Genomic DNA, 15,224 nt, shown 5'->3' on the forward strand with positions numbered 1-15,224 from the left:
TGTTGCTGTCAGAGCCACCAACACAGATCTGTTTCCATTTCCAATCTTCACTTATATTGGCTAAGACCAAGTCACGAGGCAGAAATCTCCCCTCTGCATTTTAACAACAGGCACAGTCTGACCTTGTTCCCAGAACTGGGAAGAGCACCGCTCGCTCGCTCCCCCTCCTCCCCAAGCCACAACGCAAGACACCCAGGAACGGCAGCTTGCCATGGCTCTGCAGCTCGCCACGTGCTTTCATGATACCCTGGGGACTTGTTACTGCAAAAGGCTTTAAACCCAAGAGGCAAAGCTTCATGGAGCACTGTCCCAAGCTGCAGTCCTCGGAGATCCTGTTTATCCCTTGCACAGGCACTGAGGATCCCCATCTCCTGCCCTCCCATCAGATCACACCATGCCCATGCAGCAAGTGTCCCGGGAGGTTTCAGCAGCCAACGAGGCCCCACAAGCCGCAGCATCCGGGGAGCATCCCAACCCCACACGCTGCAGGGGCTCCCTTCACGGACACCCCGCTACGAAGCGGCAACCGTAACTCGCCTGGGGTGGCAGAGGACCAGCTCATGCACCAGTGGGTTTGACCCATTTCGTGGAGCGCTTCAGGTCACTTGCAGCTGGCAGGAGAAGGAAGTCACCTTGCTTTGACTTGCGTGCGCACGTGCGCGCTCGGCAGCCCGTGCCTGTGTCAGCCAGAACGAGCTTACTTGGCACCAGAAGTTGATTAGTGCTCACCGCCTCTGTGTAACGAACATCCTCAAAAAGGCCTTTGAGTCTCCCCTTTCAGCGCTTGCTTCAGCCTCTCCTGAGCACGATGCAGGGCACGGCGCGCGTGCGAGCTGCGGTGCGTGCGAGCCCACAAGCCACAGACTTGTCATCCCCATGTCCCTCCCTTGCCACGCTCCCTGTCTCCACGGGCCACAGGTGGAAGGGACCCACAAGAGATCACCATGTCACCGCAGAAGATAGCTCTTGACACACCAACTGTGAGCACCCAGCTGGCAGGCAGAACCACACAGGGACAAACAGTAAGCTGCCAATGAGTAAGATACACCTGCTTCTAACAGTCACCACCACAGCTACGCTGTGATGCAGGTGAAGAAGTGCTTCCCTCCCACTTTGGACTATTTTTAATCACATTCTCATGCCTCAGGTACCAAAATGCCTCTGTGCAGCTCTGCAGGAAGGCACAAGCAGCTACATCTGAATCTGGATTTGAGAAGTCAGGCCTGAAGCCGCCTCAGCTCTTTACAAAACACACTGCTGTCTGGAGGGGACGGGCTCCACCTGAGGTCTCCCTGTGTGAACTCACAGCATCACTACTTGCTTCAGACCTCCTCAAGGCTTGAATCTCTTCTTGGAAGATTTGACCTTTTTCCTGCCGCTGTACTTCCTTAGTGCTGCGGAACTGGCTCACTAATGAGGGTACTAATAAGTGGCTTTGCTTACTTCTTCTGGTGCTAAAAGCCACAGTACAGCACATCCAATACATTTCTGTCCTATCCTTGCTCTCCCTCCTATCATCACCAGTGGCTCTAAAATAATCTGTGACCCCTTAATAACCACCCAGAGAGACAATAACCAATGCTGGCAGCAGCAGGATGGGAATCCTCTCCTGTCCCACAGCAGTACTATGTGCTCCTCTCTTCCTCGCTTTTATCTGAAGCGTGGCAGGATGACATTTGCCCCATAGTTCTTTGGGACCAAGGCCAAGGCTTCCAGTGAAGAACACTACATATGAAGGAGACACCAACATCGGCACAGAGTTTTGAAAGCTTTGAATATATGAAAGCAACAGCAGCAGCAACATCACAGTACACACAGTGATCTGTAAACCCAGCCTCTGCCAAATTTAGGTCTCAGGAGTTCAGCCAATGTCTGAGCCTTGTTCAGCCAGTGTCTAAAGCCTTGTGAAATTAGAGGTAACCTTAACAGAAAGTTTTACTGCAACAGCAAGTTCAAGGTAACGCGGTCCAAATCTGAAAGTTTTCAGCCACAGCTCGAGAAACATCAGTGCTTCCCAGACTGTTTTCTGGGAAAGCTTCCACCCAGCCCTGTTTCAGCCACACTGACAAGGATCAGGGTAATGAGGTAGAAAATAAAGCAGCTACTTGGAGGACGGTACTGCTTCTGTCTCCAGGAAAAAGAACCCTAAAATGTAGAGATCCAGCTGACAGTTGTTGACCAACACTTGCAATACAATCCACGGACTAAACAGATCTAAGCGGGCTGCGCAGATGGAGCTGGGTAGTTCAGCAACGCAGCATTTCTAAGGAAACCTGGAAGAGACTCTCACCATTCTGAAAGCAAAAGCTTCTGTGCTCAAGAACAACCATTTTCCTGGGGTGAGATGCAAACTGCATTTGCGTAGAGCTGGTCATACCCAGCTGCAAGGGTTTGTGCCCTGCTGATTCTTCCTGCAGTTATGTCAATGCTAAACCCAGTGCAAACATGTCCAGCCTGTGCCAGGTAGCTTAGCACTGCACATACAGGCGTATGACAATTTGAGTCCTAGACAAAACCAATTCCATTTTTTCCCCCCAACTTCAACTGAGATGCAAGAGGCAGGTAAAAAAAAAAAAAAACAAAACAAACACCACACAAAAACAACAACAACAACAAAAACAAAACCAAAAAAACAAAAAAACCCCAAACGACTGGGGGGAAAAAAAGCCTTAGAATAACCACCTAGTATTCAGCCTTTCAGGTAAAAGAGTGACTGACCCTTTGTACCAAACAAAAACCATGCTATTCAAGCCACAGGCAAAAGATCCACTTTGTTCTTTCCTGCTAGCCCAGCTCACAGCCATAGTAAAAAAATAAAATAGAGTCAGGTAATAACTCTTCACTTACCGTAAGCGATGTGAAGGTCATGCACATCCCACCAAAGCCATTCAGAGCCAGCGCAATGAATATCAGCACAGACAGAGCTGCAACAACAAAAAAAACACCCTTAGCTTTTACTGGGGTGGAGGGGGAAAAAACACAGAGCCCTGAGCGCTTTGGTCCTGACACGTAAAAACCTCAGTGGATCAACAGCATCAGGACGTGCCACGCTGTTCCTGACCCAGTACCCATCTCCCCAGCCACACAGAGCAGGAGGACCAGGGCTCTCCTCCAAGACAGAGTTCAGGATGGGATCATCTCTTTCCAGGATGGAAGGGTTCTTTTCTCTAATGAACAGACTTGCTGATGCAGCTTGTCTGAATGGATCTTAAAAGGAAGATTTACTTGAAAGAACTGGATTTAAAGTGTCACCTCACTATCTGGTCTTGATGCGTAAGCTCCATCTATCCCTGGTGTGAAAGCTGATTACACATTGTGTGCTACTACCTATTTCCCAACCATGAAAAAGCCATGAACTTGTTTGGAATAGCTCCGTTACAGGACCTGGCCCTGCCCAAACGCAAAGCTGAGAGACCTGGCTATCTCAGACATTTGGCCCTTGCAACGCTCTCCACTTAGGGTTGTGAAACACCAGCCCTCCCCAGAGCCACTTAGCTCCCACAGGCCAGCAGACACTTGGCTTGTGTCCTCAGCAAGACCCCAGTACAGCACTGGAGGTATGACAGTCTGGAGGTGTGACAGTCAGAGCACGCAGTGCCATGCACGCTTGTCTGCTTCCCCCCAAAAAACCCCAAACCACAGCCCCAAAGCCCTCCCAGCTCAGCAGAGAAATGCCTACTTACAGTCTGGGTTACTGGCACCGTATGCGATCAGCACACAGGACACAGCAAAGCAGGCACTGAAAGGGAACCAAAACTGTGAGTTTCTTACAGATAGCCTCACATGCAGTAAATTACATATGCTTCTACCTCCTCAGCACCTTGTTAAGCAAGCGCAGTATCATTTCTGCAAGCGGGAGGGAAGCGGGCAATTTGGAAAGAAAAATCCAGGGAAATACCCAAATATTGCAGACAAACCTTGCGCAAGGGCTGAGGCAGCAACCTTTCCTCCCAGTACTGACGCAGCTCTTGCTGGACCCAAATTCCCTACCGGTTTTCCAGCACAGACCTTTGCCAGCCCTCACCTCAAGGTGACCAAAGACAGCAGCAACCTTTGTCCTGAGACCCAGCTGTGGTCACAGCACTCACAGCCTTTACCTGCTCCTCTCTGGTACGGTCTGACTCAGAGACTTCCCCTGGTTTTCCCACTCTGCCTACAGGCCAGTTTGGTTTCTGGTACGGTTCAGCGCATTAAAATTCAGCAGTGCTGGGGTCCGCTGTGCCCAACAAGTCACTAATCCCTACACGCCATGATAAAAGGAGCTAACGACCTTGCAATTTGAGGCAGAAAGCGACATACTCCACATGGCAAAGAAGGGCCCTAGAAGAGGCAGGCAGGCAGGACGTGTTTATCCCCGAGTTAACTCCCCAGCTTGCAAACGATGATGTAACATCTTGGGTTTGTGCCTCTCGGGACATAGCTCCCAGCTCAAGGAAAAAGCTACCCTCCCTGACTCAGAAATGACTCCACTCTTCCTTCAGACTCCATCTGGCCAGGGAGCACAGAACAACACTGGAGAGCTGAAGTGTGGACATGGAGTCCCAGGCCCTTCCTTTATGGAGCAATTCACTGTGCTGGCTGAAATCATCCCAGAGCTGCTCCAGTGCCCTGTGCATGGGCAGCAGCTCCCAGCACATCCCAGCCCCATTCCTCATACAGTTCCCAAGGCTGCAGGGACCCCACAACAGGCAGAGCACCCATCTGCCCCAGACAAGGTGGGAATTCGTCCCTCAGCCCACCCGGGGAGTCCAGGACACCAACCTGCCAAGCAGCCGCAGCTTGCGAGGGCCGTACTTGTCCATGACAATTCCTAGGGGCAGCGTGATCGCACTGAGCAGGAAGGACCCAATGGTAAAGGCCAAGTTCAGCATTTCATCCTGGGCATTGCAGGAAGGCCATTTGTGCTCTGGAGCTGTGCTGTTCTCGTGTTCAGGACTGCTGGTGGTGTTTTCTACACGGGATGATAGAGGATCATCATTACAGTGTGTTAGGATGAGGCTTGCAGCGTTGCAGGAAGGAGGGAAGAGAAAACCCCGCACACAGGGTGCCACAACACACTGGGAATACACCCTCCACACTCCATTTTTTATTAGAATCAGTGAGAAATGGAGAAGGGAAAGAAGAGCAGCAGAAGGACAAGGGAAACCTGATGAGCTTAGCTGGGAGCAGGAAAAGGATGCGCAGGCACCCAGGGGACAAGTATCCCAAGCAGCAGCAGGGCAACAACCCAGGGACAGAGATTCGTTACTTTATGAAAACAACTATACAGCAAGGGCCTGGCAATTACAGGGGACTAAACCCAGCAGGCCCTTAAGCACTAATACAAAAATAAGGTCCTCCTAATCTACAACTGGCATGTTCTCACAGATCTTTTCCCTAACTAAACTGGGAGCAATAACTACAGCCAAATCAGTTATTTCAGGTCCAGACACTGGGCTGACAAGGCCTGGCACAGACCAACAGCCTGCTCAGACAAAAAGCTTCCTACCCTCACTACGGGCATTGGGATGAGGAATGGCTTTGGAGTAGCCACCCTGCTTCCTGACTACCCTGGCTCTGAAAAATCCTTCCTGGATTTAACTACCCTGTTCCCAGGAACACTGGCAGCTCACCTGCCTTCTCCGTTTGTTAAAGGATTGATGTATGTTTAACTTCTGCCCCATAATTAGCATTTTCTATTCTTTCCAAGTGGGTTTTGGCCATACAGGTCAATTATATCTCCAGCTTTCTGTTCTTGCCCCTACATGAGGAACTCCGCATGCAAACTCCCACGCTGAACAGAGCCCACGTTGTGCAAGAGACACAAACAGGACAGTTTAAAAAATAAAAAAGAAGTTCCCTTTTCTTTGCAGCAGCAGTTTTATTGTCTCATGTCAACTCTGCTCCTGTTACAAGCCTGTCCCAAGGTGGCTTACAACTCCTCAAGCAAGCACGTGTGCCTTTAGACTTTCATTAACCCAGAGCTCTAGCACACTCCACCGCTCCTCCTCCCAATGCTTATCTGACTTAGAAGTAACCTTTGCTGGTATGACGCAGCACTTGCTTTTTTACTGCTGCTGCAAGCCAGTGACAAAAAATGCTCTCCTCCATATTTAATAATTGATCTGACAAAGTTCAATATTAAAGGAGGAATAGAGAAGTCACCCGCATAACCATCTGCATGAAGCAAGACTAGAGATTCCCAGTGAGCCCTGGTTAGTTAGTTAATTAGCAGGAATCCCTCACATACAAGTGACTTAACATTTACTGCTTAGTGCGGCTTGTGGAGGAGATCCCCTTGGCCGCTCTTGCCCTCCCTGCATCTCTGGAGATCACACAGCCCCGTCTTGCAACTCCTTCCCTTCTACCCAAGCCTCAGCACCATTACAGTTACTGGTTTCACCCTGGTTATCCTAGCTGGCCAAAACAACCCTCCCAGCTTTGTGTCCATTGCAAACAAATCACGCTCCAACTTCCAGACATCAGGTATTAGCAGGAATTCAGACGCTGATATCTGAGGCTTACGAGCTGCCTGCAAACCTTCCTCTGTCCCCTTGCAGCAACTCCAGGGAAGGCGCGCAGCATTGCTCTCCATTTACATTGCTCTCAGAAACATCTTTACTAAGATGGTCTTAAACCACCTGTGGGCAGTGATGACTGTTTGTTCCCTCCCTCTGCCATGTGCTCCTGATGGATAACTTAATCTGTCCCTTCTCTTGCCCTGCTAGTCATAGATAGCCAGAGCAAGCAACAGCGATATCCCCAAAAGACCACGTCCCATCAGCATCCCTTCTGCAGGGAGGACAGCACTCCAGCCTGAGGCTCCCAAGTCACATCCTTAGAAATCAGTCCCAGACAGACTTGGGAGGCTCTCTGCAGTTTTCACACTACTCCTCAATGTTTTTCATCTATCCTTCCCTCACAATCTCCTCTTGGTGTGGCCCAGGATCTTAAACAGTGACTTCTGACAGCATCTTCCATGAGGCACGCACAGGCACACAGGTTCACCCACAGCATCAAGGCTTTTTGGGCTCTCCACAAAGATACATTCATAGGAAACAGATGTAGGCCAGAGGTTAAACTCAGGAAAACAAGGCGGGGGGCGGGAAGGGAGAAGAGTGACAAAGTAGTAGTGGTTTCCCTGTGTCAGCACTCTGTAGAGATAGCTCAGCTGTGGAGTGGAAGAAGGGTGGAGGGACATGGACAGCACAGCGACCTTGTAACTTCTGGCTGCATGCGTTAAAAGAGCCTGTCCACTCTCCCCACGAAGAGATCTCAAAACAGAAGTATTGAGCATTTCAAGCCGGAATAGATGAATTACTGTTAATGTACTGATGCGTACAGTTGCAACGTGACCCCAAGGAGCTCCCACAGCATACCCCTGTCAGCAGACCCTCCGACGGCATGCACGATGAGCCACAACGCCAGGAGGCAAAGAGGACACAGCTCAGAAACAGCAAGGAAACTTGGCCCTCTCTGAAGACTTGCTGCAGCCAGGAAGGCTGGGAACAGGGCACCAAGCTTCAGTCCCTGCTTGTACCAACCACCTTGTTTACAGCTGCTCAACCCCAGCTCCAAGGAGGGGCCAGGCAACAGCGCTATGTGGAAATACAAATTGTTTGTGAAAATAGAAGCAGCCCCTGAGCAACAAGAGAAGATCCACTGAGGCGTAATGGAAATGATTCAAGCAGCTCTTGGCACCCTGACATCCTCTGATCCTTTGAGCCACCTCCATAAATAGAACGTTTCGGAGGGGCTGCAGGTGTGTGCAGCATGCACAAGGTCCAGCCGAGAGCTGTCTCATTGGGGAGCACAGATTCATGGGCCAGCAGGTCGCCAGCACAGGAGAGCGAGTGGCAGCATAGGACGTGCAGCTAGGAGGAGATTAATGGGCAGAGAACCTGCCTAACTACTCACCTACCTAATGCACCTGGTTACAGCAAACAGCAGTTTCCCTCAATCACAGCTCAGATCCTGTTCCAGATCAGTCCATGCCACACTGCTGGGGAAAGTCTCCTACGTGCCTGGCTCCATCTGCAACAGTGCTTTGGGGAAGGGCTGTCTCTGGGCTGACAGTGGTGCCCTCCCCAGATTCTCCTGCCAAGTCCACCTGCATGCAAGCATGCCAGGTCTGACACACGGGAGTGCCACCTGGGTGAGCCAGCAGCACAGGCTCTGTCCATGTATGCTCACTGCTGTCTACCGTCAAGCTAGAAGAAGCTGCAAGTCTTTATCAGCAATTACAAGAACTTACTGCTTATTTTTACAGCACTCCCCCTACAAGCAGCAGGATTTCTACTGCCCAATTAGTAGTTCAAGTTACTATTTAAAGAATGACAGCTTAGGTGAGAGGAAGGCTGCCTCAGTAATCATTTATGTCAAGCTCATCGCTGGGGTTTGTTCAGGCTGTTACTGGAACATTTAAAGTCATCCTTTCTCCCAAATTAAGTGCTGTAGGTTTCATGAGAGGGTCAATCATTAACTACTCTTTGCTGACCTCGTCAAATCCCAGGCACACACCACATTACCAGAGGAATGAGTCTGGCTTTTTCAAGAGTGACTGCCATCTGAGACGGCAGAGAGGAGGTTTCCTTTCATCTTGTTTCATGGATCAGACTGAGCCAAGCAGGCAAGACACCCCCAGCCACCCTGGCAATAGCTCTGTGGTACACAGCCTGCTCAGCCTCACTTTCCTCTTTTTTTTTTTTTTTTTTTTTTTCATAAAAAGGCAGGGGACAGGAAAAAAAGAAATCAGGGCCAAAGAGTCTGGGAGCATTGGTTAAAAAAAAAAAAAACCAACAGTGAAAGACATGTGCAAACAACTGATCTACAGTCTGCCCACATAAGAACATGTTTTCTCTTTTCAGGATGGTGTCATACTTCTGGGAACTGGGAGGAGATGTTCTTGCTTTATACCACTGCAAATGCAATTTATTCGGGTTTCCCCTCTCTGCCTGTCCATCCACTTGCACTTCCAGGACCCCCCCTCTGGGGACCCAGCTGAAAGCCTCATATAACGGAGGCACAGTCTCCAGTTAAACTCCCATTCTCTCCCCAGCTGCTCATTTTGCAGCAATTCTGCCCCGGGCCAGCACCTTCCCATGCAGCTCTCCGATACTACCAACAGCTGCTAATCAACACAGCATGTTTCCTGTAGAAATTGAACTTTTACCACATTTACTCTTTTCCTGTTTACAGGGTCACGTGTGCAGCCTTTCCACAAGCCGTCATCACATCTTACCAGCTTGGAAGGGACCTTCAGACTGCAAGTTCCCCACCACAGACCCCAAATAAATAAGAGCAAAGGGTTGTAAGGCAGCACCTTCCCCCTATGCCTGTGTTAAGGCGCATTAACCTGCCGTAAGTGAATTAGCTTATCATCCCTTTGGTTTTCTGCAGCCCTGTCTTAGAGGAAGGCCCTCTGTCCAACTGGCTCCTTATCTCTGCTCTTTGTGAACAGTTTAGCATGTTCAAGTTTGGCTTTTTTAAGCATCTTGGACCCAAGCCTCGAGCTTCCCAATCCCAGTAACATCACAGCAACACAAGACCCTGAACAGATCAAGTTCCCCAACAGCCGATAAGGCCTGAATCCTGATAAAGGCTGCAGAATCAGCACTTGCACAGAATAAAAGATGCTGCTTCAGTTGGTTAAAGGCCGAGTAGTAGTGTAGTAAAATTCAAATGGGAACAAAGTGCCACTACCAGACTCCTTGTCAGCAAATTTCAAACATACCTCTGAGGATGTGGCCAAACCTGCCACCCAGAACAGGGACAACCCCCCACTCAAACCCTGTTGCACAACTGCGTTGAAAATATTTGTTATTTTGATGTGGATTTTTTTCTAGGTGTCCATCTCCACCCTCATGCAACCGAGTTGAGTCCAGCGGACCCCACATGTTTGCACGGTGGCAGAGTAAAACCCAATACCAGAAGCCAAGGGCAAGCAGGGAAAGGGGAGGGGATTCAACAGGAAGACAAGGAGCCCCTCATTAATTGCAGTCACTTTCTGGGCAGCTGCTGCTACCTCCAGAGAAGAGCCTGCAGAAGGGACAAGGTCTAGTTTTCTCTTTCATTGGAAGGCATCACAAAGTGCAAGAGCTTTTGCTGACAAACGAAAAGCCCTGCCAAGAACCTTTGGCTCATTAGGAAAAGTCTTTTTTTTTGTAATACTTACATGCACACAGCAGCATTAGGAACAAGTGCCCAAAGGCTACAGTTATAATTTGTTTGCACCAACCTTCCAGCCAAGTACCCACTAAGGCTGCAGGATCCAATAGGTTATGCTGAGAAAGGCAACCACTGGGTCATCCTAATCCCAGCAAAGGTCAAACTCAGCTTGGTGCCGGTCATTCAGTGAGCACTGCAAGGCAGCTGCAAGGGAGTCTGCTCTCCCCACACTTGGAGCTAGGACTCTTCCCTACCAAATCACTGAGATTATTACAATGAGGACAAAAACAGAGAAAGGAAAATGAGTAAACATGGATGAACAAGGAAACCAGCATAACTGGTCCTCCATGCTCGTCACAAGCCATCACCCAGTTCAGCAGTGATGGCCAGATATTTGAGGACAATGAGAACATTTGACTACATAAATTTCTTTTCAGGGACTAAGTTCTCTTGCCTCAGGGCACAGGTTGGTCTCTGGGAGGAAGAAATTGCCCCCAGGGCAGCAATTTCACCACAGTCCAAACATCTGCAGCTTCCCTGCGGTCTGTGGCACCGGCACTCCCACGGGGAGAGCCAGAAAAACCACAGACTGGCAAACATGGGTGAGAAGCCAAGATGAATCTCGCTGATTTGGGGCAAAGGCGGATGAATTGAAAGCAATCAAAGCAAAGAATAGGAGGTGGGCCCCAAGTGAAGCCGAGCTCTTGTCAGCAGGGCACATCTCAGGAAGCAGATAGGAAAATGGCTGCTTTCAGAGACAGTCAGCATTTGCTTATCAACTCTCATGTGTTTTATCTCAGTGGCAGAAAGCCTCCACCCGATAGGTTTAATGAGATCCCTTACACAGGCCTCTGACAAAGTCAGCAAGGCTTGATGAGAACAGAGCAACCTTGAACAGAAGTCCTAAATGGTCCCCAGCCGCTGAGGACTCTCCTTCACACAGTCTGGAGCACTACCGGAGACCCAAGTGACACAGACACACTTGGAAGCATCGCACCTCAAGCAGAGCACAGGGTGGAGATTAAGCAGCCGAGCTACAGCTGGTAGAAGACGCAAACACATACACGTTTGCCAGGTGTACCAACCCAGGCTGCACAGGACTGAGGCAGCCACCCACAGGCACCCAAAGCAGAAGAAAAGACCGTAACAAGCAGCTGATGAATGAGGGGGAAAAACAAAGCATCATCACAACTATTCACAGTCACTTTTTGCTTGGACTTTGTTTCCCCCCATTTCAGAATTCCCCCACTATTCTCAGCCATTACCCACTGACGGTCCATGCACTTATTTCCAGCTCCTTTCTTCCCCTACTGCTTCCTCCTCCGTCTCCATGCTCCCCAGCCCTGAATGGGCTGATCCACCTTCTCATCTCATCCACCATCACACATCTCTGGACAGAGCCCAAACACCTAGCTCCTGCTTCTCTTCACTCTGCTATTGCCTTCTCTGAGCACGTGCAAACCTTCTGTCACTAAACCAGCTTTCCAAATCCATACCACACCTTTACCCTTAGGTTCCTTTAACCCCACCATCCACCCTACCACATTGTGGGATTCCCCAGACCAAAATCCTCTCCATCCCTAGGCTGGGGATGTATGTCCACCTACACCTTGTTTCTCCCAGGGTTATCCTTCCCACTCCACAAGATTGCCTCCTTCCCTGCAAGGCTGTGTGTGCAACATGGCCAACTGCTTCCTCTGGCTGGGCCAGAAGGTAGACCTCAAGCCCTCATAGAGACACAGCCTCGTTTGAGCACATCCTGGGTGTCTGACGAGGAAGAGGAACAAAACATCAGTAGCATTTACAATAGCATTTACAATGCAATTTGTCCTCAACAGCAGCACTGGACTCCTCTAACCTTATAGTCACCCACGCTCTTTTCTCTCCTGCCACTAAGGAAAGGCTGCCTGTAGTTTGCTCCTACAAACTCAGGACACCCTCCCCACAAATCGTCATCTTTGAGAACGCATCGGGCCTTCCCTTGCAGAGATCGGCCAGGCCACCACGCAGAGGAAAAATTCATGGCCAAGTGGAAAAGGCTGTCAAGAAAAGCTTTACCCAATCTTTAAGGCTTCTTTTCCAATCGCTCTGCAAAGCAACGGCAACTACAGGCACATTACACCACTACAAGGATGCCATCGGTTTTGGAAAGGTGTGCACATCCCTTCCTTCTACCCCAGGACTGACCTGGAGCTCAGCCCTACTCTAGCCAGTTCCACACCACCTTAAGACAGGGAACCACACCAGCAAACCTCAGCAGCAACTTATTCATGCAAGTCTCCAGAGCATCCTTACCTGACTCGTGGCACAGGTAGGAATAAAACCCTTCTGCCTTCAGCATGATGAGGAGGGACCCCCAGCCCAGCAGGACAGCAGAGAAGAGCAGGTTCTCAATGATGGCTGTGAATGCCATCCACCAGCGCCGGCGATGGGCGGTAGCAAGCGTGGGTGCCATTGCTGCGTGGGAAGATGGCCTCGTTCAGAGCGTCAACCTGCAGGGATCAGAACAACATCCAGCGAGTCCGCAGACACAGCACGTGCTGCTCAAAGAGTGCAAAAACGCATGGCTTAAGAGGAGATCTCTCTACTGGAACGCAAGCAAACCTGCCTGCTGAATGTAAGGCACTCAGGTGTAAAACTCGTTTTTACAGGTACCAGCTTGCCAAGTTACCTGGAGGGATGGGGGAGCACAGGTGCCCTTGGAACAGCCCCTCCAGCGCACACACCACGCGACAGAGGAGCGTTCAAGGACTCTGTTCCACTTCCCGAGCAACAGGTATGAAAATGCAGCAAATATCAACTGCCTGGAGCCCACTCCCCCATCACCTGTACGAGGCAGGCGGCCCACTTGTAAGACAGCGAGGAAACACGTGCCAGAACAGGGGGGCTTCAGCCAACACCCCAACCTCCTGGCTGCTCGCAGGCAGAGGCTGGGACCGGGGAAGCAGCCCCACGGCCCTAACAGTGGCTTTAGTGACCCACCAGGTCTGCTCTGCCCCACACAGGAGAAGAACAGATCTGCTCTGGAAGGTGAGCGTGGCTCCTGTATGTGCCACGGGTCCTACATCTGCAGTTTACACCACAGATGGCTCATCGAGGAGCACTTTTTGCTAGCTGCCAGAGCATCCAGCTGGGAGACGAGGTGGGCCGCATCCTGCCCCATCCTCGCCGTGCAAAGAGCCAGGTGCACCGGCCGGGACAGCCCGTGGCACACGCTGCTCCACCTCAGCACACTGGCATCCCCGGGCTGCCCCACAGATGCTGCGGCCGGATTAACTGTCTCCAGCTCTGCCTGTCCCGGTCCCTGGGGCCCACGAGAGCAAGCGGCAGATTCGGGAGCAGAGCTGGCTGGCTGAAGGGCTGCTCTGGGGAGCCCTGAGGTGCTCAGCACCGGGGCCAACCCTGGCTCATAAGGCAGGTGGCCATTTTAGACAAGCAGAGCCTTTTCCCAGCCCAGAGCACGCCCCACTCAGGCGCTATGGGGAAATCAGCTGGCTACACACCACGGCCCAAGACAGTTTCTCAGGGTTTTCCACAGGGCAGAAGCCCCAGCCCTGGGTTGGGTTTGGTTTTTTTTTTTTGGGGGGGGGGTCTGGCCCAGCTCCCTACAAGGGTGCCAGGAGGACAGGGCCACCTCTCCAGCCACAGAAGCCGGTGCAGAGACCCCTGCCCCAAGAAGCCGGCCTGCAGCCGTGCCCCTCCACGCACACCCACCCGCCGCAGCCCACGACGCGTTTCCTCCCCCACCACCTCCTCTTCCTCATCCCTGCAGGCCCCCTCCCCAGCCCCACGCGTCCTTCCTCAGCACAGAGATCCTCTCTGTGCCAAGAGGCGCAGCCCCCTCTCTCCCCTACCATTCTCCCCCAACACACCCCGCTCCCCACCCACGCCCCCCCCCACGCACGCTGCGCTCCCCTCATCGAATCCCCCACGCACCCAGCTCTCCCCAAACAGCCCCGCTGCATCCCGCTCTCTCCTTCCCCGACCGATCCCCCAGCGCACCCCGCTCCCCACCCGCGAATCACCCCCATGCACCCGGCTCCCCCCCATCACCCCCCCCCTTCCTCCAACGCACACCACTCCCACGCACGAATCCCCCCACGCACCACCCCCGACCCCCCAATACACCCCAACGCACCCCCTCCTCTCCACAACCCCCCTCCCACGAACCCCGCTACCCCCCTCCGATGCAAACCTCACCCCGCTCTCCCACCCCACGCAAACCTCACCCCGCTCTTCCCCCCCACCCCACGCAAAACCCCGCCCCCCCCAAACCCCACTCCCGCACCCCACGCAAACCCTCAGCGCGCTTCTCCCCCCCCCCCCCCAAACACCCCCTCATCCCTCAGTGCACCCCCCCACACTCACCCTCCGCCGCACCCCCCCACTCCGCGCCGCCGCGGTCCCACCCGGGGTTTTTATCCGTCCTCCGGAGCAAACAGGAGCCGCCGCTGATTGGCCGTAGCTCCAGCCAATGAGAGCGCGCCCGCCGCCGCCGCCGCTACCGGGGCATGAGCGGGGCCGCGCGCCCCCCCGGTAACACACGTACACCCCCCCCCCCCCCCCCCGGTACTTCCCCCCCCCCCCTCCCCGCTCCACCGCCCGGCCCGGCCCCGCAGGGACAGCGGGAAATTCCCCGCGGGGGTTTGATGCCGGCTGCTGCCGGTCTCCGCCGGCCCCGGGCGGGAGAACCGTACCCGCGCTCGCCACCGACCGGCTTTTGCTCGTCCAGCCCCGGCCGAGCGGACGGAGCCGTTTCGGTAACAGCACCCGCCTTAGCCCTCGTCCGCTACGGTTAGCGGTACGGGATCCGTCCCGAGAATCCCAGCTCTCCCGCCCGGGGAGGGAGCGGAGAAGCCGGTTCCCCGTTAAAAAGGCCATTTTGGGAGCAGGGCATCCAACCGACGGCCCCGGGGCTGATCGCCCTCACGGTACGGCCGGGCACGGGGGCAACGAGCCCTCGAGACACCCCGGCCCACGAGCAGAGTCAGCCGTCTCCTAAAATAAAAGTAAAACCGTTGCAAACCCCGAGAGCGGCTTTGCATCCGAGCTCAGCCGAGCTCTGCCCTCTTTTTTTT

General features: G+C 52.7%; 1 protein-coding gene across 6 annotated transcripts in view; it reads right to left on the reverse strand.

Moving 5' to 3' along the window:
* Positions 1 to 14,610, reverse strand: part of SLC43A2 (solute carrier family 43 member 2) — a 34,700-nt gene extending 20,090 nt beyond the window's left edge. For 4 of the 6 annotated variants that reach the window (XR_005933345.1, XM_030027685.2, XM_030027688.2 and 1 more), the window contains exons 1-5: positions 14,515 to 14,610; positions 12,442 to 12,638; positions 4,762 to 4,951; positions 3,684 to 3,739; positions 2,848 to 2,924 (exon numbers count right to left, since the gene is read on the reverse strand). Coding sequence is in view for 5 of the 6 variants with exons in the window: in XM_030027685.2 (XP_029883545.1) it covers positions 2,848 to 2,924; positions 3,684 to 3,739; positions 4,762 to 4,951; positions 12,442 to 12,601 (483 nt within the window). In the remaining variant the exon portion in view is untranslated. Of the gene's footprint in view, positions 1 to 2,847; positions 2,925 to 3,683; positions 3,740 to 4,761; positions 4,952 to 7,900; positions 8,174 to 12,441; positions 12,639 to 12,817; positions 13,708 to 14,514 lie in introns of those variants that run through there. The other 2 variants (XM_041126631.1, XM_030027686.2) reach the window with 2 other exon arrangements.
* Between the last annotated feature and the right edge of the window lie 614 nt (positions 14,611 to 15,224).

Source organism: Aquila chrysaetos, chromosome 10 (assembly GCF_900496995.4).
Source record: "Aquila chrysaetos chrysaetos chromosome 10, bAquChr1.4, whole genome shotgun sequence".
Classification (NCBI taxonomy): Eukaryota; Metazoa; Chordata; class Aves; order Accipitriformes; family Accipitridae; genus Aquila; species Aquila chrysaetos.